Source organism: Pomacea canaliculata, linkage group LG14, assembly GCF_003073045.1.
Source record: "Pomacea canaliculata isolate SZHN2017 linkage group LG14, ASM307304v1, whole genome shotgun sequence".
Classification (NCBI taxonomy): Eukaryota; Metazoa; Mollusca; class Gastropoda; order Architaenioglossa; family Ampullariidae; genus Pomacea; species Pomacea canaliculata.
The window spans coordinates 16093329-16121023 of record NC_037603.1 but is presented as its reverse complement, the minus strand read 5'-3'; the positions used below and the strand labels follow the sequence as shown (position 1 = coordinate 16121023).

The following is a 27695-nucleotide window of genomic DNA, read 5'->3' as shown; positions in this document are numbered from 1 at the left end:
CAAGAATGAGAGTCAGAGGTTCGAAGACGATCAGCTACCGTCGTAGTTCTGACCATAAACGATGCCAACTAGCGCTCCGGAGGTGTTGTATCATCACCTCTGCGGGCAGCTTATATGGTTGCAATCTGAAATTACAGGATTTGACGGGGATAGCCTCAGGCAACCACCGGCAGAAACCGGATGGAAGTCGGAGGTTTATTCGGGAGATGAGGCATTAGTTAAGAAACATTCAATGCCCACGGGGGGGTCCCTTATGGCCCTACCCAATAACACTGGGGAAATATCAAACCGAAGGAAAGGATGTAATGGGAATGATATTCCTCTAGCCCTCGGATGCTCGAACTGCCAACGAATGGTACGCGGCGGTACCACGGCCGCGACTATGAGCAAAACCAAGCACAGTGTCGGCAGCCGTTAACAATACTTGCAGGCTGAGAGGGCAGCCGTGAACTTGAAACGAAGGTCCGGGTGGGATGCGTCTCTACCCATGTACCGCTGGCCTGTCGCTTGTGAAAAAGCTTATTACCTACAGACTTAGTCAGGCTAGGGGAGAAGACCCAGAATAACAAACCGGGAACAGCCCGCTAAACAATCATTCTTAATCTAGCTCAAGCTAATTCACTTTTACACCTAAACCTTACCTGATTTTCACCATGTCACGGAAAAGTCTGTTGCAAAACTTAAACATAATTTTCGCCAAACCAGTTGAACAAGAGGTTCTGGAGCAAAGAAGAGGCTCTAGTACAAAACACTTAAATTCTGCCCATGAACTTAAATCGATGTTTGGCATTGAAGTAGCTTGGGTACCTGATTTTCGCCAAGTCGCGGAAGAGGGAGGGTGTGGTGTAAAACTTAGAAATAATTTCCCCCAAACCAATCGAATGGGAGGGTCTGGTGGGTTAGGGTGGCAGGACCAGGCCATTAGCCGCTCAGGCCGTAGCACTTCCCCCCCTTTTTTTTTTAACGAAAGAGGGGAGGGTCTGGTGCAAAAATTCTTAATCTAGCTCAAGCTACTTCACTTTTGCATTTAAAGCTTAGGTTACCTGGTGTTCGCCAAGTCGCGGAAGAGGGAGAGTCTGGTGTAAAACTTTGAAATAATTTTCCCCAAACCATTTGAATGGGAGGGTCTGGTGCAATGAAGAGGGTCTGGTGCCCGGAGGGCCTGGTGCCTTGGGAGGGTCAGGTGCGTGGAGGGCCTGGTGTAATGGGAGGCGTGGCACAAGGCAGGGATGGTCAAGGTCGGCGCTATATATATTGGGAGCAGGCGTCCCGAAAGGTGCTCGAAAGCGACCGTGTCAAGAAAGAATGTTTCTAGATATGAAATGCTCACCCAGTTGTGTATCTTTTTTGGGCAGTCTAGTTTGTTGTTGTTTTTTTTTTTTTTTTTTTTTTTTTTTTCTTTCCTAATTAAAAAAATAATGGATAAGTTAACTATATGTCTACTGAATTTGTCGAGGTTGGGACCCGAATACAAAGAGATGATATTCTCCATTTCTTAAAGAAAAAATACAGACGTATACTGTATTCAAGAAACTCATTTTACTAAAAAATAGAAACTATGTCAAAGCAAAATGGGATATGATGTTTACTTTAATTCTCACAGTTCAAACGCTAAGGGTCTGCATTTAATCAATAATAACTTCGAATACAAATACAAAGATCTATACAATGATCCCAGCTGGAAACTTTATGATTTTAAAAGTGTGCATTGATGACTCTGATTATCTGCTAGTTAACCTTCATGGCCCATAATACTGATAGTCCAGCTTTATTACAGTAACTTAAAGAAAAGCTCGCATAATCGAGGAAAAAGTCTATTCATCATGACTGGTGATTGAACCTTTTGGTTTAAACCCAACTCTTGATTATTTGCAACTATAAAAGAATAAATAATCCCAATTCGAGAAAATAGTAAAAAAACATTATGAAGAGTTTAATCTAGTTTGATATTTGGAGAAGAGATGCATTCTGAGACTAAAGGTTTCACTTGGCGCAAGAGACACCCACTACAAACAGGCTAGGTTAGAACTTCTTTCTGATATCAGACAACATTTACCGGAAGTTACTTTCAGCAAAATAGAACCATCTTATAGATCTGACCATTCCCCTATAATGATATCACTTCAGCTAGGAAAAAATCATGGAAAATGCAGAGACATTCTGGAAGTTTAATAAACCCTTCTTAAAGATGAGGAGTCCATACAATTAGCCAAGAAGGTCATTGCGAGACTAGAGAACAATATGCAGCTTTACCATATTGTCGTGAATCACTGGACTCCATTTCTCCTTCTGATCTTCACCTCCAAATAAGTGATCAACTTTTTTTTTTGAAATGTTACTTTACAGATTAGGGGAGCCAGATAGCTTATGCATCTGCCAAAAAAGAAGAAGCAGATTACAAGAAGAAAGAGCTAAAACAACAAATAAGTAACATAGAAGAAAAACATGACTGAAGACTCCACCATTACAGCTTGTAGGCACTGCAAAATGAACTACAGAAATATTAGGCGAACATAGAGTTGAAGGATTGAGGATACGATCGAAAGCAAAATGGATTTTCGAAGGAGAAAAAATTCTAAAATACTTCGTAATTTAGAGAAAAAAAGACATTTTGTAAGTAATTAATGAAGACAATAGAGAAAGAAAATGGGGAAATCCTTTGCGATCAAAAACTGATTACAGAAGAATGTTGAAGCATATTATAGAGAATTGTATAGAAGTAAGGAGTCTGAATTAATGGAGTTAAGCCAAACTGTCTGGAGAAAAAATAACTTCCCAATACTAACTGAAGATGAAAAGAATGAATTAGAAGGTTTAATAACAGAAAAGAAGCATGCAGAGCTCTTAGAGAAATGAGAATGATAAAAGCCCTGGAAATGATGGTTTCCCAGTAGAGTTCTTCAAATTCTTTTGGAAAGATTTAGGAATATTCTCTAATAAGATCATTAAATGAGGGGTTCAAATGGGCAGTTTATCTGTTAAAACAGGAGACAGGGGGTTTATAACACTAATACAAAAAGGAGACAAACCCAAACATCTGTTAAAAAATTGGCGCCCAATCTCTTTATTAAATGTGTCATATAAAATGCCTCACCTGTATAGCTCAGAGATTATAAAGCGAGTTATGCCATTTATTATTCACGAGGATCAGAGAGGTTTTATGGCAAGGAAGATCGACTGCAGATAATATTAGACTAGTATATGATATATATTATACTATACTCAGTTACAGCGGAAGCCAGGTTTGCTACTGCTAGTGGACTTTGAGAAAGCTTTCGATTCCATTGCACACTCATTTATTCAGAAAGCCCTTAGACTGTTTAATTTTGGACCAGATCTTTTACGGTGGGTAAATGTATTTTATAAAGATGCAGAATCTTGCCTTATTGTAAATGGCTGTGTCTCTCGACGTTTTCGTATAGAACGAGGTTGCAGACAGGGCGATCCTCTTTCCGCCATATATCTTCCTTATATGTGCGGAAATTCTCTCCATTCTACTTAGAGATAATGCTGATATTAAAGGTATAGTTGTGGAAGCAAATCATTCCTAGTGTCACAATTTGCTGATGACATGTCATTGTTTCTTGATGGATCTAAAGAATCTTTTGAAGCAACTGTTTGGAATTGGAGAAGTTTTGCTGTTTTCAGGTCTCAATATTAACTTTGATAAAACTGCTGCAATTTGGATTGGTATTAATCGAGGCTGCTTGAACACGCTATATGACTCAATAAAAATTCAATGGAATCCCGAAACATTTACAGTTCTTGTATTACTTTTTCTCTAGACCTTGAAGCTGTGATAAATATTAACTACCAAAAGAATTTTACTAAAATGCACAGGATTATGATGGAATGGAAGGCGAGAGATCTCACACCAATAGGGAGAAACGCTGTATTCAAATCCCTTATACTGTCTTTATTTACTCATCTATTTATTACTCTTCCCTGTCCTGGTAAGAATATTCTTAAGAAAATTAGTCAGTCAGCCTTTGAGTTCATTTGGAAGAAGAAAATTCACAAAATTAAAAAACCACTGTTATCAGGAAATACTCAGAAGGGGACTAAAGGTAGTGGATATCAATGCTTTCATAATGCACTCAAGCTGACATGGATAAGGAAGATTTGTACATCAAATGCAGGCTGGAAGTACCTTTTGAATTCAATTCATCCACAGATTTTAAATTTTCAACAGTATGGAGGATACTTTCTGGAAAATATTGCTGAAACAAATGTGTTTTGGAAAGATGTATTCGCTATTTTTTCTGACTTTTGCACTAGATTTACCCCTTGTCACTTACAGAATTTCTGCATGAACCGTTATTTTTTAATACTTTTCTGTCCAAAAATGATACACAAAAAACAGTAGAAAAATGGTTAAACTGTAATATTATGAAAATTGGGATTTACTTGATAATAATGGAAATACCTATGAAATTTGAAATATTCCAACAAATACATGGCAAAATATAAACTTTCTCGAGTATTACAGTAGAATCATGGCCATTGTCAGATATAAAAGAAAGATTGGTCACTTATGGAAACAATCAGATAGAAATACTACATGCTATGCACCACTGTTAGCCATAAACAAGCATAAAAAGGCACAAAAGGTATATATAATAAACTGTTGTGTCCACAGACGCCTCCTACATGCATTAGAAAATGGGAAAAAGTTTTTCCAGACCTCAGTGGGGACAAATATTTGCTCACCCTTTATTGTTACAATGGATACAAAACTTCAGTGGTTTCAATATCGTATTCTGCATCGTGTTTTAGCTACAAACACACTATTATATCAAATAAAACTTAGAGATTCAGATCTTTGCACCTTCTGCAATCAGTCAAGGGAATCTATAGAACCACTTGTTTTTTGATTGTATTATTGTTAAAAAATTTTGGAATGATCTCTTTACTAAGTTAAAAGAAAAATGTGCTCATTGTGAGCAGATAGAAGTAAAGAAACAGTTAATACTATTTGGAGTCCAAAATGAGCTTATGACAGATAAGATATTCAGCCTTATTCTAATTATGGCAAGTTTTATATTTACCGGTGCAAATGTTTCAATATTCATCTAAATGTGAACTCATTTGTATTGGAAATAAAAAAAAGATATCATGTAGAAAAATATTATTACACAATAAATAGTAAGCCAGAATGTTTTGCACTAAAATGGATACCATATGAGCAGCTTTTCTTCACACATTGAATGTTTCTGTCTTTTTTTTTTTTTTTTTTTTTTTTTTTTTTAAGTGAGAATGCATTTACATTGTGGTCTAATGAAAAGCCTGCGAATCCTGTTTGTTTTCCACATTCCTCTTCCTCCCTCTTTTGTGTTTGTGTTTTGTGACATCCATAGTTTTGTTTGTTTTTTTTGTAAATTATGTGTTTTTTTTTTTTTTTTTTTTTTGTTTTGTTTGTTTTTGTTGTTTTTTTTTTTTTGTTTGTTTATTTATGTTTCTCAGGTGTAGAACAAATGTACAGTCTTGCTTACTGTTACTTCCATTGGCAACGTCATCAAACCATGTGTTTAACTGCTAAAACTGTGTTAAGCCTCAGGTGTCCTTTATCTGTTTTCATTTACATTTTTGGTGCAATTTTTATCCATTCTGTCTTAATTCGTGCTTTACTGCCAACATTTGGCAGTCTCCACAACACTTTCTTTAATAGTCTAGTTAGTCTTTCTTTTCACATTCTTATCTGTCTTGCTTCCCTGTTAAAATATGTAAATACTTGTTTCATTATCAGCCATTTGTATAAATGCGCTTAGGGCTTGGGAGAAATAAGTTTTTTGTGAGAACAATATGGCTGCAGTTTTTGTGTCATTCAAATTTTGATTTATGCTGGAACAAACTGCACATTTCTGGAAAGTGTTTTGCAGTCGGTGGTATGCAACCAATGAAGATGGAAGTTCTGTTAAAATATGTAAATACTTGTTTGATTATCAGCCATTTGTATAAATGCGCTTTTTTTTTTTTTTTTTTTTTTTTTTGGTTTGTTTGTTTGTTTGTGAGATTGCATGGGGAAGATTTGCATTTCACTCAGGTTGGAAAATTTTCCTCGTAGCATCTGTAGTCATAATGTCTGAAGGCAAGTGTAAAAGACTTCTGCTTTGAGAGAGACTGTACTTTGTGCTGAACCAAATTACTTTGGCCTGTACAGTTTCACAAGTTTTAGTATAACTGAACAATTTGCGTGATATTTCATGGTTTAAAAAAAAAAAAAAAATTTGCTGTTTTATATAGAAAATATTTTGATTCTTCATTGTTAGCTGATGTGAATAAAAATGGGTCTGCTATTATTGCTCTGAATAACAGTTTGTTGGCTGTTGCCTCGAGATTAAATAAATTTGTGAATTTCTATTATGCAAACATTCCTACATAGTGAGGGTGTAGGTACTGTCGTGCAATTTTTTTTTTTTTTTTTTTTGTACAAAGGAGAAATAAGTTTTTGTGAGAACAATATGGTTGCAGTTTTTTTGTGTCATTCAAATTTTGATTTATGCTAGAACAAACTGCACATTTCTGGAAAGTGTTTTTAATATGTGTGCTGTGTGGAGGTATTAGGTCACATGATTGTTGGATGTAATTTCTTGTTACTGTCGTGCTTTGCTTCAGGGCTTGAGAGAAGTGCTTAACTTACATTCATATGGGGTTGACATGGAAGTGTGCGCATATTTGTTGCATGATTTGTTTTTTGACTGTGCCTTGTGCGTTTGTGGTTGTTTTTCCTACGATGTTAAATATTGTATATTTATTGTATCTGTTTGGTGTATTTAAGTATTATGAAAAATAAAAAAAAAAAAAAAAAAAAAAAAAAAAAAAAAAAAAGAGGTTCTGGAGCAAAGGAAGAGGCTCTAGTACAAAACACTTAAATTCTGGCCATGAACTTAAACTCGATGTTTGGCATTGAAGTAAGCTTGGGTACCTGATTTTCGCCAAGTCGCGGAAGAGGGAGGGTGTGGTGTAAACTTAGAAATAATTTCCCCAAACCAATCGAATGGGAGGGTCTGGTGGGTTAGGGTGGCAGGACCAGGCCATTAGCCGCTCAGGCCGTAGCACTTTCCCCCCCCCCTTTTTTTTTTTAACGAAAGAGGGGAGGGTCTGGTGCAAAAATTCTTAATCTAGCTCAAGCTACTTCACTTTTGCATTTAAAGCTTAGGTTACCTGGTGTTCGCCAAGTCGCGGAAGAGGGAGAGTCTGGTGTAAAACTTTGAAATAATTTTCCCCAAACCATTTGAATGGGAGGGTCTGGTGCAATGAAGAGGGTCTGGTGCCCGGAGGGCCTGGTGCCTTGGGAGGGTCAGGTGCGTGGAGGGCCTGGTGCAATGGGAGGCGTGGCACAAGGCAGGGATGGTCAAGGTCGGCGCTATATATATTGGGAGCAGGCGTCCCGAAAGGTGCTCGAAAGCATCGTGTCAAGAAAGAATGTTTCTAGATATGAAATGCTCACCCAGTTGTGTATCTTTCACCGGCAAGTCGCGGAAAAGGGAGGGTCTGGAGTAAAACGGAGAAATACATTTCCCCAAACCATTTGAAAGGGAGGGTCTGGTGCAGAGAGGAGGGTCTGGTGCAAAAAAAAAGAAAAAACTTTTCGCCAAACCATTTGAATGGGAGGGTCATCTGCTTAGGGAGGGTCAGGTGCCCGGAGGTCCTGGTGCAGGGGGAGGGTCAGGTGCTTAGGGAGGGTCAGGTGCGCGGAGGGCCTGGTGCCTTGGAAGGGTCAGGTGCTTAGGGAGGGTCAGGTGCCCGGAGGGCCTGGTGCAATGGGAGGCGTGGCACAAGGCAGGGATGGTCAAGGTCGGCGCTATATATATGGGGAGCAGGCGTCCCGAAAGGTGCTCGAAAGGAACCGTGTCAAGAATGAAAGTTTCCTAGATATAAAATGCTCACCCAGTTGTGTTTTTTTCATCGGCAAATGAGCGCTCAGGGTTGAAAACACACTTCCACTCATTAGTACCTCGTTTCCTTCAAGGATACAAAACAGGAGGTCTGTGTGCGGGGGTCTGGTGCCAAACTTTGAAAATGTTTGTTCGAGGGGAGGGTGTGGTGCAACACTTTGAAAAACACACTTCCACTCACTAGTAATTCTATTTGATAGTCGAAAAAAACTTAGGGGTACGTCGTTTTCTTCAAGTATACTGAAAGGGAGGGTCGGGTGCGGAGGTCTGGTGCCAACTGAATGGTTCGATCGAGGTCTGGTGCATAGAGGAGGGTCTGGTGGCAACACTTTGAAAACACACTTCTAGCTATAGTAACTTCAATTTAATGCTAGAAACTTATGGGAACCTCGTTTCGTTCAAGTATAAACCGAACGGAGGGTCTGGTGCGGAGGTCTGTGCGGAGGGTCTGGTGCGGAGGGTCTAGATCGGAGGTCTGGCTCGGGGCGTTGCCTGGTGCTAGGGGAGGCGTGCACAAGGCAGGGGAAGGTAAAATCGCGCTATATATATGGGGAGCAGTGTGTGCGAAAGGCGCGAAGAAAGTGAACATGGCAATAGAGAAAGGTTACTATAGCCATGTAGTGCTCACCCAGTTGGCAAATGAGCGCTCGCTCGGCGGGTGCGACGCCCTCGGTCGAAAGTGATCGTTGTCTGCGTCCCGTCTACCCGCGAGCCGGTTTCGAAGCGGACCGAAGAAGCGTGTGGTACGGGTTGGCTCGCTGGCGATTCGCGCGGCTTTCGCTGTCGCGTTTCCCACGAGGCTCAGGCGCGAGCTGGTTTGAGCAAGAGAGGGTTGGTCCTCCTGCTCATCTCGGCCAGCCGCGTCGGCGTATCGAATAACGCTTGACTGTGTCTCGAGTGAAGAGCTCGCGCCGTGTCGATCGGGTGAACGCTCAGCAGGTGGAAATGTTGAACCGATGATAATCGGTTGCAAAGAGCGAAAAGCAAGCGCCCTTCGCGCTACCGAACGAAATGCACGCACGGACGCAGAACCGCGGCCTCGCGGCGACTGCCTTCGTGGAATCGGTTCCGTGAAGCCATTGAGCATTGTTGTTGATCCTGCCAGTTAGTCATATGCTTGTCTCAAAGATTAAGCCATGCTATGCATGTCTAAGTACACACCCTTGTACGGTGAAACCGCAAAGCTCATCTAAATCAGTCGAGGTCCTTAGATTGATCCATTTCTACTTGGCTAACTGTGGAATTCTAGAGCTAATACAATGCAAACCAGCTCCGAAGCGGTCAAAGCCGGGAAAAGAGCGCTTTTATTAGTTCAAAACCAGTCTGTTTCGGCCCAGTCCCTTTTGGTGACTCTGGAATAACTTTGTGCCGATCGCATGGCTCGAGCCGGCGACTCATCTTTCAAATGTCCGATGTACGTGATAGGCCTACCATGTTGACTACGGGTAACGGGAATCAGGTTCGATTCCGGAGAGGGGAGCATGAGTCAGCAGGCGCGCAACATTTCCCAAGCGTTTGGGAGGTAGTGACGAAAAAATAACAATACGGAACTCTTTTGAGGTTCGCAATGGAATGAGTGAACACTTTTAAACCCTTTAACGAGATCAGTTGGAGGGCAAGTCTGGTGCCAGCAGCCGCGGTAATTCCAGCTCAATAGCATATATTAAAGTTATTGCGAATAAAAAGCTCGTAGTTGGATGTCAGCATACTTGAAGAAATTAGAGTGTTCAAAGCAGCTCGTCAGCCTGAATAATGGTGCATGGAATAATGGAATAACACCTCGCTTCTATTTTGCTGGTTTTGGGAACACGAGGCAATGATTAAGAGGACAGACGGGGTGTTACGAAATTGAGTATTTTTAGTTTTGAGGGGCCTTGGCAGGAAAGTGGCGATGTCAAGGCCAGAGGCGTACTGCGTCTTAATTTTTAATATTTTTTTTTATTTTGCATTTTTAGCATTTTTGAAGGGATCTATTTAAAAGCTGGGTAGACCTAGGTGGTCGTTATTCGATTTTCTGAGTTGTTAGTAGTACTCTGTGTGAGTTGTTAGTAGCACTCTGTGTGAGTTGGAAATAAGAGATGCGAGTAGCCTGTGTGGCAGTCCGCTGATTATGTGATTATAACGTGAGTGTTGAAACATTGAAATAAACTGAGAAATACGTTACAGGTGAGCCGCGTATAGTCGCGTGTTCTATCTTCTGTTCAACGGATGACTGAAAGTGAAACTTGTACGGGAAAGTGTGACACAGCAGATTTCCAGATCTTTAACGAGCCAAGTTACCGCTACGGTCGTCTAACATTGGGGGCTCGTCCGGATCTGCACCGTCATCGTTTCCGTTGCAAAGAAGCTTCTGTAGAAAGGACAAGAGAACTGTTGAGTGAATCTTTTGATTTGAGTGACAGCATGGAAGTTACGAAGGAGCTCGTGAATTAGGCAAAGAATTAGGCCTGGAGAAAGAAGAGAAAAGAGTTTGTAGAACAGAAAGGAGAGGGAAAGAGAGCAGAAAGAAAGAGAACAAAGAAGAGAGGAGAAAAGAAGAAAGAGCTGCAGAGCGAGAACTACGGAAATTACAACTGGAAACATGAAAGAGAGAAAGACAACGCGTGCAATGGAATTAGAGATGGCGCGTCTGAGGCCAGCAGTCACCAATGTCGAGGTGTCCTGTGAAGTGTGAGAGCCAAAGTTGCCGAAAAAATTTTTGTTGACGGAAAAACCAGTATGGACAGTTATTTACAACGGTTCGAGCGCCATGCCTGAGCTGTCTAGTTGGCCACGATGTGAAGTGGGCGGTGTCGCTCAGTGCGTTACTGTCGGGGCATGCCACTGGACATTTATTCACGCATGCCGACAGAGCAGTTCAAGACTATTATCATTAAAGCAAGCGTGTGAGTGGATACTGACTTCACGGAGAACGGCTTTAGGCGACGTTTCCGTGCAAGTAAACCAGAGAAAGGGGAGAGCCCCGGAGCAGTTTACAGAAAGTTAAGAGCATACCTTTATAGATGGAGAGCAGCGGGGCAGAAGACGGACTTCGACGGTCTGTTGTATATATTACTCAAAGAGCAGTTCTCGAAGCCTGCCCCAAAGACTTGGCAGTCTTCTTACAGCAGCAAGAAGAACCAAGCCTAAAAGCATGTCAATGCTGCGACAGAGATACCTGCAGTCGCAAGGCAGAGAGTTCACAGCCAGGTTAAGAGGGTCCCTGTCTGCAGCCGACACGGCCAGAACATCACATCTGCCCAGCGCAGCCAAGGTTACGATCGGCATCAAGGCAACGAGCTGCGGTGTTATTCCTGCCGGTGGAAAGGGTCACAAAAGCCATGGCGTGCCCGACAAACTTCGATGACGACATTCAACCAGCCGCCAAAACATTGGAGGGAGAAACACACGACGGACTCCGCAACCTCGAATCGTCGTCCTGTTGATGTCAGTGCAAACGTAGCCCATTTGGTTAAGGGAGATCCAAAGGCCAAGCTATGAGGGCCGACGACAACACACGATCGCTACTGACAGCACGACCCAGAACGAGCGTCACACTCCAGTGGTAGACTGCGCGTTTACCATGAGAACGACCGGCGACATTGGTAAGTATGCCGGTGTCACGCGGACAGGTGGGAGGTAACAACGTCACCAGTGCTGAGGGACACTGGGTGTTCTGGAGTTGTCATCCGGAAAGACCTTGTGTTAGAAGGCCAGTTCACGGTTAATCAGCTCGAGGCTCAGATGCTGCCACGGGCATACTCAGGATGTGCCGACTGCTGATTTGAAATATCATCGCCGTATTTCAGTGCCAGTGAATGCGGTATGCCTCGATAACCCGCCATATATCTGATCATCGGCAACATTGAAGGCGCTAGAGCCGCTGATGACCCCGACCCCAGAGTGGGAAACACACATGTGCTGTAATGACTAGAGCAACAGGCGGCCCAAGAAAAAGTAAAAACCCAAGCTTTAGCTGTCATACCGAACGTGAGAATGCCTGACATTGATAAAGAAGAACTCATTCGGATGCAGCGAGATGACCCGACACTGGATCAATGTCGCAAGCAGGTCGCCAAGTACACAGAAGATGACGAAAGATCAGGTTTGAGAGAAAGGAGGGTGTTGTACCGCATATTCCGCCAGCGAAACTTCCATAAGGCAGCCGGTCCGCCAAGTGCTAGTCCCAGCTCCCTTACGGCGTCAGTGATGGACGTCGCACATTCATCCATCATGGGTGGTCATTTAGGTGTCAGGAAGACTTTGGACAACGTCACGCAGCTTTTTACTGGCTGGCATCTCCGGAGATGTAACCCGCTTTTGCCAGTCTTGCGATGCCTGTCAGAAACGTAGCATAAAAGGCAAGGTGGCTAAGGTAACCTTTACAGAAATGCCGCTGATCGATGGTGCCTTTTAAGCGGTAGCGGTAGACCTCATAGGTGAGATTAAGCCTGCCAGCGAGTCAGGACATAGTTATATCCTGACGCTAGTTGAACTACGCAACCAGGTACCCAGAAGCGGTCCTCTGAAGAAGATCGATACTGAGACCGTCGCTGAAGCCTTGATTGGAATATTCAGCCGCGCTTGGAGTGCCAGAAGAAATACTTACGATTTTGGACCGCAGTTGTGTCTGAATGCATGAAAGAGGTCTCCAGGCTCCTCACATTCGCCAGATTACCACACACCCCATACCACCGATGTGTAATGGACTTGTCGAGAGATTCAACCGTACCACTTAAGGCCATGCTAAGAAACTATGCCGCGACCAGCCTACGACAGTGGGACCGATACGTCAACGCATGCTGTTCGCTTATCGGGAGGTCACCCAAGAGGCTACGGGTTTTCACCTTTTGAACACTGTTATTTTGGGACGAACCATTGGTGGTACGAGGTCCCAATGCACATTTTAAGGAGCTATGGACCAAGAGGTCAACGAACCCGAAATTCGGAACAGCTATCAGTATGTATTCGAGCTGCGGAAAGGTTGGAAGAAACCTTACAGCGCTTGCAATGACTGAACTAGAGAAGGCTCAAGAAAGGCCCAAGCATTTCTATGATCGGAAGACGAAACAGCCCATTTTTAACGTTCAAGCCCGGCGACAGTTATTCTTCTTATTTAAGTCCTAGTGTTAAACAACACCTTCTCTTTTCCTGTACCTCTCAGAACAGAACCCAATAAACTGATTATGCAATGGAAAGTCCGTTTTACAGTACCCCGGCGCATAGCGAGACGTCAAGGGCCTGAAATGACTTATGTCGTGTTCTTGCTTTAAAAGAAAGAGAAGGTGTTACACGCCCAATTGCCATACATGCGTTGTTGGTGATCTCAAGTTTGCCGTATCATAGTAGAGATGTGATCCAGATAGAGCGGGCGTGAAAACGTATATACCCAGAGATACGCAATCGCTTCGATTGCTAATGGGCCGCCAAGCTTGAGCACACTCAGAATGGGCATCATGCTCAAGTGGCCACCATTTCACGAGCGATGAAGATGGTCGGTGTGTCGCTAGGACGTTGGGGTGATGGACCTCCTCGAACTGGAGACATACACCATGGTGAGTCGGTGGACAACCTGGTTTACGGGCTCAATCTGTCCAGCCAACAAGGGCGTGAGAGCTACAAAGGAACACTGTGAGACAAAATCAGCTGTATCTTTTACGGATCACGTACCGGGGCCGAAAAACTGGTAAGTTTTAACCTCTCATCCAGCAACGAGATACGATTTAACTTCATTGGACCGTCCCGGTCAGATGTAAGCCTTACCCGATACCATATTGCTACCAGGGAGTCTTTGAAGAAGGCATATCGAGGAAATGCTGCGTCTGCGGGGAATTAATCGGGAGTCCCAAGTCACTTCGTATTGCTATGCGCGTCGCAGATTGTAGGTAGTGAGAAAGAAAGATGGAGAAGCAACAGTGTGCGTCGACTTCAGGAAACTTAATAAACTTACCCACTTGGACCCCCAGTCCGCCCGGTTTTTTGACGGAGCCACTGCGGACGCCGGCTGATCTGTTCCGACAGCTAGATTTCTTACGCAGGTGAGCCAGATTCTTTACGAAGATCGAATTTAAGCAAGGGTTATTGTGCAAGTGGACATACCCGAAGAGGACATCCAGAAAAACAGCGTCGTTACACCCTCGATGAGTGTGAGAATACGAATTTTGAGGAATGCCGTTTGAATGAAAAATCAGGTGCAACATTCGAGGATAGGGTTTAAAACAAAAGAGATATATAGATTACATAACGACTTGGAGTTCCAGGTATCGTGCACTACTCACCGACACATATACTCGGGTTCACACTCAGACTTCTCTGGGAAATCATCTCGCGTGATTCCCGCGTTGCTGCTTGATCGCATCGTCGAGAACAACCTGACTGCCAGAATAGCCTAGTAAGGTATCTCGGCACTGATGACGTAGACTTCATAGGGCATCGTCTTAACCTTGGTCCGTCTGAGCGGAGTCATCCACTATTGAAAGGAGTGCACGAGGACAATGTCAAGAAGGTGAGAGATGCACCAAGGCCACAAAATAAGAAGCAGTGATATTACGTTCTATATGGTTTCCTTGGCCTGGCATGTCCTTGTTTACTATCGGGGAGTGGCATATGCTAATCTCACTTCGCAGCCGTGACGGCACCGCACTCTTCACGACCTTCTAAAGAAAGGACAGCCAAAATTCACTCGAGTGGGTGAATCGCGCAAGAGCGGGCATTTGTTACGTCAAAACATTCCTGACCAGCTTTTATTGACCCCGTGCTGCAGCTCCCAGATCCTTCTTAAAATCGTACGTTTTAAGCACAGATGCATACATCAAAGATACAGGGATTAGGGCGTTCTGATGGCAGGAAACACGAAGGAAAGTTATTCCCTGTTTGCTACGCAAGCAGAAAGCTGAATGGAGCTGAGAGATAACAAGATACTCCACTATCGAAATATTAGGAGATTGTTTAGCCATCGTATGGGCGGTGAGGATTGCGCGGTTATACCTAGAAGAGTTAGGTTTACCATACGGACAGACCACAACCCTCGCTATCACCTATTTGAAACACTGCACGATTTGAGAACATCCAATAGGCGTGATGAGGTGGACCCTGTTTTTGCAGAACTTTGACGTGCATTTTGACTCTGTAAAGGGATCCGGACAACGTTGGTGCTTTGATTTCTTGAGCCGGGTTGGCTCAAAGAACTGAACTGAGCTGAATATAACTACAATCCGATGAAAGTATACTGTGATTAACAATTACATGTTTGTGAAGTTTTGTTAAGTAGCTTTATTGTTAAGAGACTGGTTAGTTTTGATGTGAGGAGAGATCATGCTTTTACTTTGGTTTTTGGTTGGGAAGATGGATGATACCTTAAAATGTTTGTTTTATTTCGTATGTTTGTAGAAGAAAGTCCTGCGGAGTTTCTTCTTGAAGTGGGAGGGTATGTTACGAAATTGAGTATTTTTAGTTTGACGGGGCCTTGGCAGGAAGTGGCGATTGTCAAAGGCCAGGGCGTACTGCGTCTTAATTTTTTTAATATTTTTTTTTTTAGAACAATTTGCATTTTTAGCATTTTTGAAGGGATCTATAAAAAGCTGGGTAAGACCTAGGTGGTCCCGTTATTCGATTTTTCTGAGTTGTTAGTAGTACTCTGTGTGAGTTTGTTAGTAGCACTCTGTGTGAGTTGGAAATAAGAGGATGGAGTAGCCTGTGTGGCAGTCCGCTGAATTATGTGATTATAACGTTGAGTTGTTGAACATTTGAAATAATACTGAGAAATATTTACAGTGTGAGCCGCTGTATACGTGTTCTATCTTCTGTTCAACGGATGACTGAAGTGACTTTGTACGGGAAAGTGTGACACAGCAGATTTCCAGATCTTTAAACGAGCCAAGTTACCGCTACGGTCGTAACACGGGGACATCCGTATTGTGGTGTTAGAGGTGAAATTCTTCGATCATCGCAAGACGAACAACTGCGAAAGCATTTGCCAGTAGTCAAGAATGAGAGTCAGAGGTTCGAAGACGATCAGCTACCGTTCGTAGTTCTGACCATAAACGAATGCCAACTAGCGCTCCGGAGGTGTTGTATCATCACCTCTGCGGGCAGCTTATATGGTTGCAATCTGAAATTACAGGATTTGACGGGGATCAGCCTCAGGCAACCACCGGCAGAAACCGGATGGAAAGTCGGAGGTTTATTCGGGAGATGAGGCATTTAGTTAAGAAACATTCAATGCCCACGGGGTCCCTTATGGCCCTACCCAATACACTGGGGAAATATCAAACCGAACTGGGAAAGATGAATGATTGAGGCAAATGAATGATATTTCTCTAGCCTCGGATGCTCGAACTGCCAACGAATGGTACGCCGGTACACGGTCCGACTATGAGCACAAAAACCTAAAAAGCACAGTGTCGGCAGCCGTTAACAATATCTGTGCCGCCTGTGCTCTTGCAGGCTTGAGGTGAGGGCAGCCGTGAACTTTGAAAGCGGGCTCGCGCGAAGCGGTCGGTCAAATTGTATTGGCGATGAAGTAGTGTGATTTGGTATCTAGGTGGGGTGGATGCTATTCACCGCCACTTCTCCACCTACCATGTACCGCTGCCTGTCGCTATTGTGAGTCGCAAAACAGCTTATTATCGCCCCCTACAGATTTTTTTTTTCAATATTACCTACAGACTTTCACTAGTCAGGCTAGGGAGAAGACTCCCCAGAATACCGCGTGACAACCGGGAAACAGCCCGCTCTAAACAATCATTCTTAAATCTAGCTCAAGCTAATTCACTTTTACACCTACAACCTTACCTGATTTTCACCAGGGCATCTTCCTCACGGACAAAGTCTGTTGCAAAAACTTAAACATAATTTTCGCCAAAACCAGTTGAACAAGAGGTTCACACACAGTCAAAGAAGAGGCTCTAGTAACAAAACACTTAAATCGAGCCCTCTGCCATGAAACTTAAATCGATGTTTGGCATTGAAGTAGCTTGGGTACCTGATTTTCGCCAATCTTTCGGTCCGCGGAAGAGGGAGGGTGTGGTGTAAACTTAGTCTTTCTAGACAATAATTTAGAGCACCCAAGTCTTTTGCGCGAAATCCAATCGATTAATGGGAGGGGTCTGGTGGCTCTTTGTTAGGGTGGCAGGACCAGCCAGGCCCCTTAGCCGCTCAGGCCGTAGCACTTCCCCCCTGTTTTTTTTTTAAAACGAAAGAGGGGAGGTCTGGTGCCAAAAATTCTTAATCTAGCTCAGCTACTTCACTTTTGCATTTAAAGCTTAGGTTACCTGGTGTTCGCCAAGTCGCAAGAGGGAGAGTCTGGTGTCAAACTTTGAAATAATTTTCCCCAAACCATTTGAATGGGAGGGTCTGGTGCCCGGAGGGCCTTGTGCTCTTGGAGGAGGTCAGTGCGTGGAGGCCTGGTGCAATGGGACGGGCGTGGCACAAGGCAGGGATGGTCAAGGTCGCCGCTATATATATTGGGAGCAGGCGTCCCGAAAGGTGCTCGAAAGCAGTTGAACGGGAGGGTCTGGTGCAAAGAAGAGTGCAAAGCATTAAATTTTCTCCATGAAGTCAAATCGATGTTTGCCATTGAAGCTTAGGGTACTTGGGTTTCGTACAGTGACGCAAGGAGAGGGTCTAATTCAGAACTGAGAAAAAAGTTTATGTTCGAGTTGAAGGGGAGGGTCTGGTGCAAAGAGGAGCCAAGTCGCGGAAGAGGGAGGGTCTGGTGTAATTTTCCCCAAACTATTTGAAAGGGAGGGTCTGGTGCAAAACATTTAAATCCCCATGAACTCAAATCGATATTTGACATTGAAGCTTAGAGTACTTGGCTTTGTGTAAAAAGATGGTCCTATTCAGAACATTGAAAACACTTTCCGCTTCGAAGAGGGTCTGGTGAAAAGAGGAGCAACACTTGGTGTAGAACTACTGTCGTAATCTTTTCTCAAAGTGTCGGCAATAATCGGCGAGTGATGGACTCAGGCCGGCTTCACTACATTATCACTCAATCTTCCAATACCTTTTTCTTTTACTCTTTCACTCCTACTCTATTCATTTCTTCACCCAATCACTTCTCTTACTATGTATCTTTCTCCCGTTCAGAATACTCACTTTCACTTGCTACGAAAACAGATTGATACAGAAAGCGGGGAAATGGAGTTGAAGCTGGACTAGTAATTCTTTCATTACAAAATGCTGTTTGTCCACACTGAACCTTGACCCCAACACGAGAGGGTCACAAGCGACGCTCAGGGAGGCTCTCGGAGACTTGAGGAGGGCAGACGGGCCTGTGAATGAATCCTCCAGATAGCAAAGCATAGTTCTGTACTACACATTCATCACACATAATACAGCCAAGCACATTTAGCACGGAGTATAGCATGATTATAGCACGTTCTTCACAGATAACTTAGCACAGTACATTCATTATAGATACAGAGAACCAAAAGCTACAAGATAGTGGTGTAGGATAGCAATATAGGAGCAGCGCCTAGACAGACAGACGGACGGACGGACGGACGGACGGACGGACGGACGGACGGACGGACGGACGGACGATCAAAGACATAGAAGGAAAAAGAACTTTTGCTTTGCTATCATGTCTATTTTGAGGGACTAAGAGTTTAAGGGTTTTTCAAAGAGATAACGATTTGCCTGCAGTTGTTTCCCTTGACTGTCAAGTGTCACATCAAAGTGGTGAGCATCTGAAAACATTGGACATCCGTCATCTCGTGTGAGGGCGTTGAAGTGCGAACACAGAACTTAGCATTCAAACTAAAAATGTCTTTCGGAATGATTTACCGATTTACGGACTTTGACATCAGGTTACTCAGTGTGGGAAACCGTTCTGGTTGAATCCTGTCACTGAAACTGTAGAAGAAGGCTTAAACAAAGAGTGCCTATCAGTGTTTAGTCACTGTGGAAAAAGTTTAACTAAATTTTCTACCCCGAAACGTCAAATCTCGGTTTTCTAGAAGAAATAATTATAGACAGGCAATGATGTCTTCCATAAATATCAGCCATCGCCCAAGGTTTTCATCAGAATAATCATGGAAGAAACACCACTTGGTCTAAGCTCACCTTTAAAGTTGATGGCACATTGCAAACTCTCATCGCCTCCAACACCAAACTCAACGATGTCAGCCTCACGTGGACCCGGCGGCTCGTCTGACGTCCATGTTGACGTCGCTGACGTCGTCAAGAAAGGAAAGAAGACTCAAAGCCTCTCCTCCTGCCTCACTGCTCTCAGCTGTTTCCACAAAAAGACAACATCTTGGGAGGAGGAGGAGCACCACGACATGGAGCCAGAACTTCTGGTCGGTGGACACCTCCACCTGAGACCGCCCTACCACCTGACAGACAACCGTGAAGAAGCGAAGATAACTCGCGTCGGTGCTGAAAGTTGTGCCAGCGGGGCTGATGACGCGCCGGTTCCCGTTACAAACAGCCCACGACTGGTTTTACTCAGAAAATCAAAGCCGTTTGAGAAGGAATTTATGGCTGTCACTGTAACTGGCTTTCTCACGATGAAGTCCATCAGCAGTCTACACGACACAGGTAAACAGTGTCCTCCATACCTCCCACCTCACCTGTCCTATAGAAATACTGAACATCATGACAATGGTCCGCAAAGCATTCCTCACGGCAAACATGAGTTCGTGGAACAGAAAAGAGATGACGTTGATGACAGGGACATTAGTGACGACAATGACAAAAAGCTTTGTGTTGATGACTGAACTGACTCAACAATGAAGACAGATGAGAAAGACAACTTTTCACTCCGCAGACGATGCAGTATCTGAGTTGTGTTTCATTGTTATCAGATGATAGTCAGGAAGTTGTCTTTCACTGTTATCAGACACAGCCCAGAAAATCTCAATGAACAACAAAAAAAAAAACAACAAACAAACAAAACAAACAAAAAACAACAAACAAACATAAAAAAAACAAAAACAAAAACAAAAAAAAACCACACCAACCAACCAACAAACAAAAAATCAGTGCGTGCCAACTTCGGGTCCACGGCATCGTTGGTCATGCACTCACCTGTTAGTGTAGTCAGGTAGATGTGTTAGGTTGCTGTCTGTGTGTGTGAGTGTGTACATTCACCTGCCAAGGATGCACATTTCTGCTCTTGCAGCTGCGAGTTTCCTGAAGAGGGACTACATCCTGGAGGATGGTCAGTACGCGGCTACTTAGTGTGGTATTGTTAGAGTGGGGGTAATCACAGGATAAAAACGAGATTGCAGATTTTTTCATAACATTTGACTCGTGTGTGTGGACACTATTTATATATACAAACTTTGTTTATGACTTGATGACATCCTAAATATAAAAAAAAAAATTCTGATATAAAAAGAGGATCATTTCGTTTGTTTGACATAATGTTATCTCTATAATCATTTTCATCTTGTGTCATGTAATAAACAGAATCGCAACAGGACTGAATTGAGATCGTGAACAGACATTACGATGTTATTTCAGTGAACGCTCAAATAATATCATTTCATTCGGCATCACATTCGGTCGCTTGTCCTTCAGACTTACAAGAGATTACCTGTCATGAAAGCGCTTGCCATCATAAAACTGACAGTGGTTTCAAGTGTAAACGATGTGCTGGGAATTTGAACAGTGGAAAGCATTTCATGCTTGTAATGCGATATGTAGTCATTGCTGTGTGGTGCGAGTAAGTTGTGTTGTGTATATAGTTAGTGGTGTGACTGTTCACAGTGTCGTGTAATGCGATGTGCACAGTGTAAGGTAGTAAGTGTTGTGTTGTGTAGTATCACAAACTTGTATTACTTGACTGCTTGCAGACGATTTTTTTCCCGGTTAACTACTAAAAATAGCTGATGTATACAAAGTTTCCGGTTTAGTAACATTCATCAACACTTAACCTCTTGCGAAGTTCTCCGTTGTTAGTCTCGGTAAGCCTAAACAATGAATGTGAATAAACCGGAAGCTTTGTACACACCTGCCTCGTTTGAGCAGTTAACTGGAAAAAATCGCCTGCCAGCAATACAAGTTCGTGCATTCATGTGGAGAACTAGGCAAGAGGCTAAGCATTTGTCGCGGCAGACAGACAGCAGTCCACCTATACACGTTAGTACGTGGTAGTATGACGTAGTAATGTGTCATTTGTAATGTGTCATTTCACGTCGTGTTGTGTAGTGCCACGTACTCGCGGTCTAAACAAGCCTCCATGTTAAATTTCGCAGTGTAAACAACCATGCCGCAAGAAAAAACTCTTTCAATTAACATTTCTCTTCTTTTATTTTTAGTTGACCAACAGCTCGATCGTGACGAGTGTTCACCTCGCTGTACTGCTCCAGACATTACTGGTCAGCTTAGCCAATCAAACCGGCCAAAGAGCCTGGAACATCAACACAGCAGCACACACTTACACAACTAATGGATTATTAGTGTAATAATTGTATATAGCGTGTCGAGCGAATGGCGTGCGTGCGTGCGTGTGTGTGTGTGTGCCTGTGTGTGCGCCTGTGTGCTTGAGTGTGTGTGCTTGTGTGTGCGTGCTTGTGTGTGTGTGTGTGTGCGCGCGCCTGTGTGTATGTGCGTGAAAAACGCACCCAAGACGTTGGTCAAGCCCAGCTTGCTGGCAGCTTCAGTCAGGAGGGACAGTAAGTTGCCAGGGTTAGCCAAAGCTTGGATCTCTTGAAGCACCTGGCCAAAGACCTGCACACACAATTTCACTGTCAATTTTTTTCCACTGAATGCGGGGTGTGACTGGTGATGAGATGAAGACAAGGCCAACAAAGCATGTGCAGTCAGCGAAGATGTGTAGACCATAAAGTTCTGTACACCGTGACTAGTCAACACAGAAGAATTTGAACTAAATCACGTTATAGCTTACACACATTATTACACGCAAGAGCTGTAAAACAAACATACACACAGTAGAAATTTTAAGAGACATTTTAACAGAATATAAAGCCAGCTTTCGTATTCGATCACACAGGAGTCAGTATTGTTATTTCTGTACAGAATTCAAAATAATAATTTTAAAAAATGAAGATCTGCCGCAATGTTTACTCCATTAAACGGAGCTTCATCGAGGGCGAGGTAGAGAGACGATAGGGAGGGGGCCATGAAATAGGGTGGATGAAGGAACTCGTTGACTCACCGCCTGGCCCTGAGTCTCCAGACCTTGCAGCAGGTGGGTTAGAAGGCTGAGGTCCAGTAACTCCCTCTTGTTGCCTGCCAACTTGTGTACCTCCGTCAGCACTCCCTCTCTCAGCTTGGATAGCAGCTCGTTAGCTATCTCTGTGACAACAGTCGTACACTCAGCATCATCTACGTTCTTATTGTCTAAGATATTAAATCAGTAATCATTAGCGTGCAGGTAAAAGAGACAACGAAGGGGACATTTGATGGAGTGCAGCAGTGCCTGAGAAGATCCCCAGAGCACTGCCATCAGAGCTCTCCTACGACTGGTAACGCGAACACCTCGCCAGTTTCGAGATGAATGAATATGAAGACACAATTGTATTGCTCATATTCAAAAGAGCAGACTTATTCAGTACTTTAAAAGTTTAACATCGGAATAAAATGACTTTTGCCAGTAATAGTCGTGAACTGGTCGGTTAATTGACATTTTTCTACTTTCCTTCTTTATTTATTCAAACAAGTAATTTAATTATTTATTTGAAAATATTTTTATTGTTCTTTTTTATTTGTTTTTATGTCTGTTTGATTGTTTGTTCTCTGGCTTGTGGCTAAACTAGCAGAGCTGTACCAACAAACAACTGAGCACAAAAATTGTTGTGGAGAAGATCGCCACCTTGGAACTTGGGGACCAACTGCTGGAACTCGGTGAGCGACAGCTGGCCGGTCAGCACTTTGCCCACCAGACTCTGAAGAGCATGCTTGATGTCCTCCGCTTCAGCCTCCGCCTGGTGAAGCACCAGCTGCACACTTTGCTTCAGACTCTCCAGATCCCTGTTAATCATCATTATTATCATCATCATGTCATTTTGCTCATCATCATCATCATCACCTTCGTCATCATCGTCAAAACAGTTGTCTTTACCGTCGCATTGTTGCTTTGTTTTTAACAACAAACACGAAAAACCTTTTCATGGTGACTTCAAGCTACAATTATCATCTCTCAGTGTTTATAAATAACAGCTTATAATGTGTGCACGCATATATATATATAAGAGAGGTGCAAATGAATGTGTGTGCATGGACGCCAGACCTGTGGGTTAGTTGCGTGTTCTTGAGCTCGGGTCCCTCATGCATGTGCACGTGCATGCAGATGATGATGTGAGCAGTACGTTCTACTTACTCAGCAATGTTGCGCTTGCCAGTAGCGGGTGTCCCTCCCGGGTGTATGGCTGCATCTACCAAACTCCACAGGCCACCTGTCAACACATCGCCATGATCGTCAGTAGAGACTGGGGCTTCACACTGTTATCATCAACATCGTATTTAGTATGATAATAAGCTGAGCCTAGTCAGAGACCAAATGAAGAACCTCAAAGGAAGGATGAGGACTTTACTAATGATCTATTTTTTCCTTTAAATAAAAGTTTTCTCTTTTCACGGACGTACGCAAGCACGCACACATACACAGGGGAGGCAAATATCTCTACAGAAGCTTACTCTGAAGGAACTCTCCTGCCAGACTGGGAAGCAGATTATGCAGGAGATTTGTGCCCTGGCTTTTCAAGTAGTCTCCAAGAGCATCCTGAGAAAGATATATATCCATTATAGAGAACACCAATACTATATAAGTGTACACCTTCACATATAAACACGTGCGCGCGCGCACACACACATATTTCAAATATCTGTAAGAACAGAAACCGTCAGTTGACACAAGACAGGTGAGAACAGAGACCGTCAGTTGACACAAGACAGATGAGAACAGAGACCGTCAGTTGACACAAGACAGGTGAGAACAGAGACCGTCAGTTGGCACAAGACAGGTGAGAACAGAGATCGTCAGTTGACACAAGACAGGTGAGAACAGAGACCGTCAGTTGACACAAGACAGGTGAGAACAGAGACCGTCAGTTGACACAAGACAGGTGAGAACAGAGATCGTCAGTTGACACAAGACAGGTGAGAACAGAGACCGTCAGTTGACACAAGACAGGTGAGAACAGAGACCGTCAGTTGACACAAGACAGATGAGAACAGAGACCGTCAGTTGACACAAGACAGAGTGAGAACAGAGACCGTCAGTTGACACAAGACAGATGAGAACAGAGACCGTCAGTTGACACAAGACAGGTGAGAACAGAGACCGTCAGTTGACACAAGACAGATGAGAACAGAGACCGTCAGTTGACACAAGACAGGTGAGAACAGAGACCGTCAGTTGACACAAGACAGGTGAGAACAGAGACCGTCAGTTGACACAAGACAGGTGAGAACAGAGACCGTCAGTTGACACAAGACAGGTGAGAACAGAGACCGTCAGAGAATCGAAGGTGGTTGAGAAGACACTGCCCAGGCTCTGGAAGATGTTGGGCTTGTGGGTGGTCGTCTGCGTGAGGGCGGAGCCCACCAGCATCAGCAGCAGCAGAGTTCGCATCTTGTGGTCTGCACAGAAATCACGTGACCCTTTCTGAGACCTCGCAGACATCACCCTACATAGTGCTATTGCTACTATCTGCAGCTACGACACGAATGATAACCACGACAAGCACTATAACGGGCTATGACTACCATCTTTGCCGGTTTAACTTTTGCTGTCATCTCCAACTAAATTTTATTTACTGCTCTTGTTAACTTTTAACCGTAACAAATAGACCTATAACGGAACCTAAAAGAATCGTTATTCGGATCGTGGTCAAAAATAGTTAATAAATCTTCTGTTTAGGCAACACTAGATACAAAATATTGGGTTAGAAATGACCGGAAAAAATGAAATAAAAATCTTCGGCGACACGTGTCGCTTATCACAGAATGAGCATTATTTGCGTTTTTTCAATTTCCAGATTATTTTTGCCATTTCCTGTGAGCCAATCAATCAAACACCAATTTCCCGTCTTCGACCTTCTTTACTTCCTTTTCTTCATTCCGTCATTCAAGCCTTTCTTTTGTAGTTATCGATCAGCAGAAGAAGAAGAAGAATTAAAACATTAAATGAATTAATTAGAATAAATATATCAAGCAAAATACTGGGTAGAGAGGGACTTGGTTTCTGCCAGATCCTTCATTATCCAAACGTATCGAGACTTGCAAAAGTTTGTTCTCAGAACATCCTATCTATAGTGGTCACCCACCTGTTGCAGCCCAGTTGATTATCAGCAAGCGCTGGTCAGCCCACCTGTGGAATCTCTTTTATAGCCTGTCCCGGTCCTCGGGTGGCAGCCGACTGGCACTGACTAAAACTCTGGTGGCATCGGTTTTGAGAGCTCCTTCTGGGCTTTTGTCCCTCAAAGAAAGATGTGAATAAATGGTAGGCAGCAGATTCTTTTGATAATACGAAGTGACATGGTCCGGTGCGCAGCAGGACTGTGACGGTGGTTGGCTGTAGGGAGCGTGGTACAAAAATAATGACTGTTGGAAGCAAAGAGTGAAGAAACAAGTTGATAATTAAAGAAAAGTGTATCGAAGTCGATCCAGCACTAGCATTTCTTTTGATTTATGATGACATGAATAATGTTCTGCAATTTGATAACATGAACAAACCTCTTCCATAATATGATGACGTGAGCAATGATGATCTGTAATATATGATGAGATAACCAGTACTGTCTTGTTTGATGATGTGAACAATGCTGTTTTGTAATATAGGATGACATAACACTGTTATGTAATGTACGATGACATGAATATTGTTTTGAAATTTATGACATGAACAATGATGACGCGTAATTTCGTGACGACATGAACAAAGTTGTTCTGTAACGCATGATGACGTAAACAAGGCTGCCATGTGAAGGCGATGACATGAACAATGCCCTCCTGTAATTATGATGACGGTAAACCAATACTGTCGTGTATTACAGTGAACAACACTGTGTAATGTTAGTGAACAAACGGTGCAATGTGTGAGACGACAGTGAACAACAGTAATGTAATAGGAGATAGATATCAACATCTAAGTTTGTAGCGCACCTTCTGACAATGAATGCTTTTGAAAGAGGTTGGATGTGCTTGAGTGAGCGTACGTGCACACAAACACATTGTACGCATGTACGTAATCAGTTGATCTGACCGACATTGCCTGGACATTTTTTTTAAGGGAAGGAGGGAAATAAATACTAAATCAAGACGTCCGATAGCTGTTCGTGACTTGCAAGCGTTGTATTTTAATGGCGTCATCAACAGAGCTCGCCAGATGTTGTCCAGTAATCAGTGAGAAGGTTGGGTCCCTAGTTACTATCTCTTATTCGAACCCACCCTTCCATGTGCTTGCAATGCTCTTCAGTTTTCTTGGTACTGCTAAAAGTTTTCCACGTTCTTGTGTGTGTGCGAGAGACAGTCATACATATAGCTCGTGCTGGCATTAGAAGTTAATACTGTCATACAGACTGGTAGCCTCACCCCATCATCTCCCCACCCATCCTCGTATGTTACATTTTGTGATGACGCTTAGTAAAATGGTGGTATTTCCTCAAAGTTGTTAAATGGTTGCTCTTCAACATTTCCACCCAGATGACTGTAAACGAAATGTAATAGTCGGTTCATCGGTTCTGTGAGTGACCACGCCGCTATCCCCTACTGTCAGGCTCACAAACGCACACAAGTATCTTGTAAACCCTATGATGTAATCTGCCAATTCCTCCTGCGACATACCCTTTTCCTTTCATGGCAAATGAGGACAGTCGAGGTCATTTTGTCTACCTAAAGATAAACACTTGTAACAGATATTGCTCTTATGATTGTGTTTTGCGCAAGTATTTGAGGTCAGAAGACCTGTGGCCGTTTTGGGAACATTATTAATCTGATTTTTGGCAGTGATGTGCGAGCATAATTATAGTTCTTTTTCTCTTATAACTCTTCTGAACATTATTATTGTTGTTAATCTTTGTCTTATAACTGTTCTGTGAGCCTTATTATGGTTAATCTTGCTTCGTGCGGAGATACGGGGTGTCTGTAACGGTTCGGTGAGCATTGACCGTGTGCTAATTTACACGCACGTGTGACTTTGCCAGTTACATCCATAAAACAAATCCCAACGGTAAGACATCTCTGTAAAGATTCACATGACTGTTTCTAAAGTGAGGTCAAAGTGAAGTAGGGTATAGTTTTTGGTCATGGTCGCCCATTTGTAGTTTTTTGTTCGGGTCCAATGATGAGATATATTTTTAATTCTGATTGAAAATTTAGCTCAATTTCTTCTCCAGATTATTGGTACTGTGCTGAAGAAAAAGGTTAAATCTCACCAGGTTACCCTCATCTTGAGTAGGCTCAAAATAAATAATTTGTGCACGTGCAAGCACGTCTGTGTATGCAACATGTGTGAAGATTGTAAATGCCATGAACTCCTCCATCAGGAGGTATATATGCACTAGTCACACCCTGTGCAAATCAGCTGACACCATTGCCAAACAGGAACTTAGAATCCTCAGAGGTAGTGGAGAGTTGGAAGACCAAAGCAGACTTGGAAAAGAACAGTAGAAAGCGAGGCAAAGGACGTAGGGACTACATGGGCCTAACTAAAGGGCTGCCCAAAACTGGGTCCACTGGCGAGTTGTTGTTGCGGCCCTATGCTTCTCAAGAAGTAACAAGGAATAAACTAAGTAACATACCTATTATGGGTTTATTATGACAGTGAATACTTCTGCTAAATGGGTAGTAGTGGATTGTACCAATGTTGTTCTAAGTATATGCTGCAAAATGATATGATGTAGA

General features: G+C 43.2%; 1 protein-coding gene across 1 annotated transcript; it reads right to left on the bottom strand.

Annotated features, from left to right (window-relative positions):
- Positions 1-21118: 21118 nt before the first annotated feature.
- Positions 21119-25272, bottom strand: LOC112555800. Its single transcript, XM_025224319.1, has 8 exons — positions 25118-25272; positions 24304-24431; positions 23487-23571; positions 23170-23245; positions 22663-22820; positions 22006-22145; positions 21452-21557; positions 21119-21237 (listed from the first exon to the last, which is right to left on the bottom strand). Exons 2-8 carry the CDS (start codon positions 24421-24423, stop codon positions 21212-21214), a joined length of 711 nt encoding a protein of 236 aa, XP_025080104.1. The 5' UTR covers positions 24424-24431; positions 25118-25272; the 3' UTR covers positions 21119-21211.
- Positions 25273-27695: the final 2423 nt, after the last annotated feature.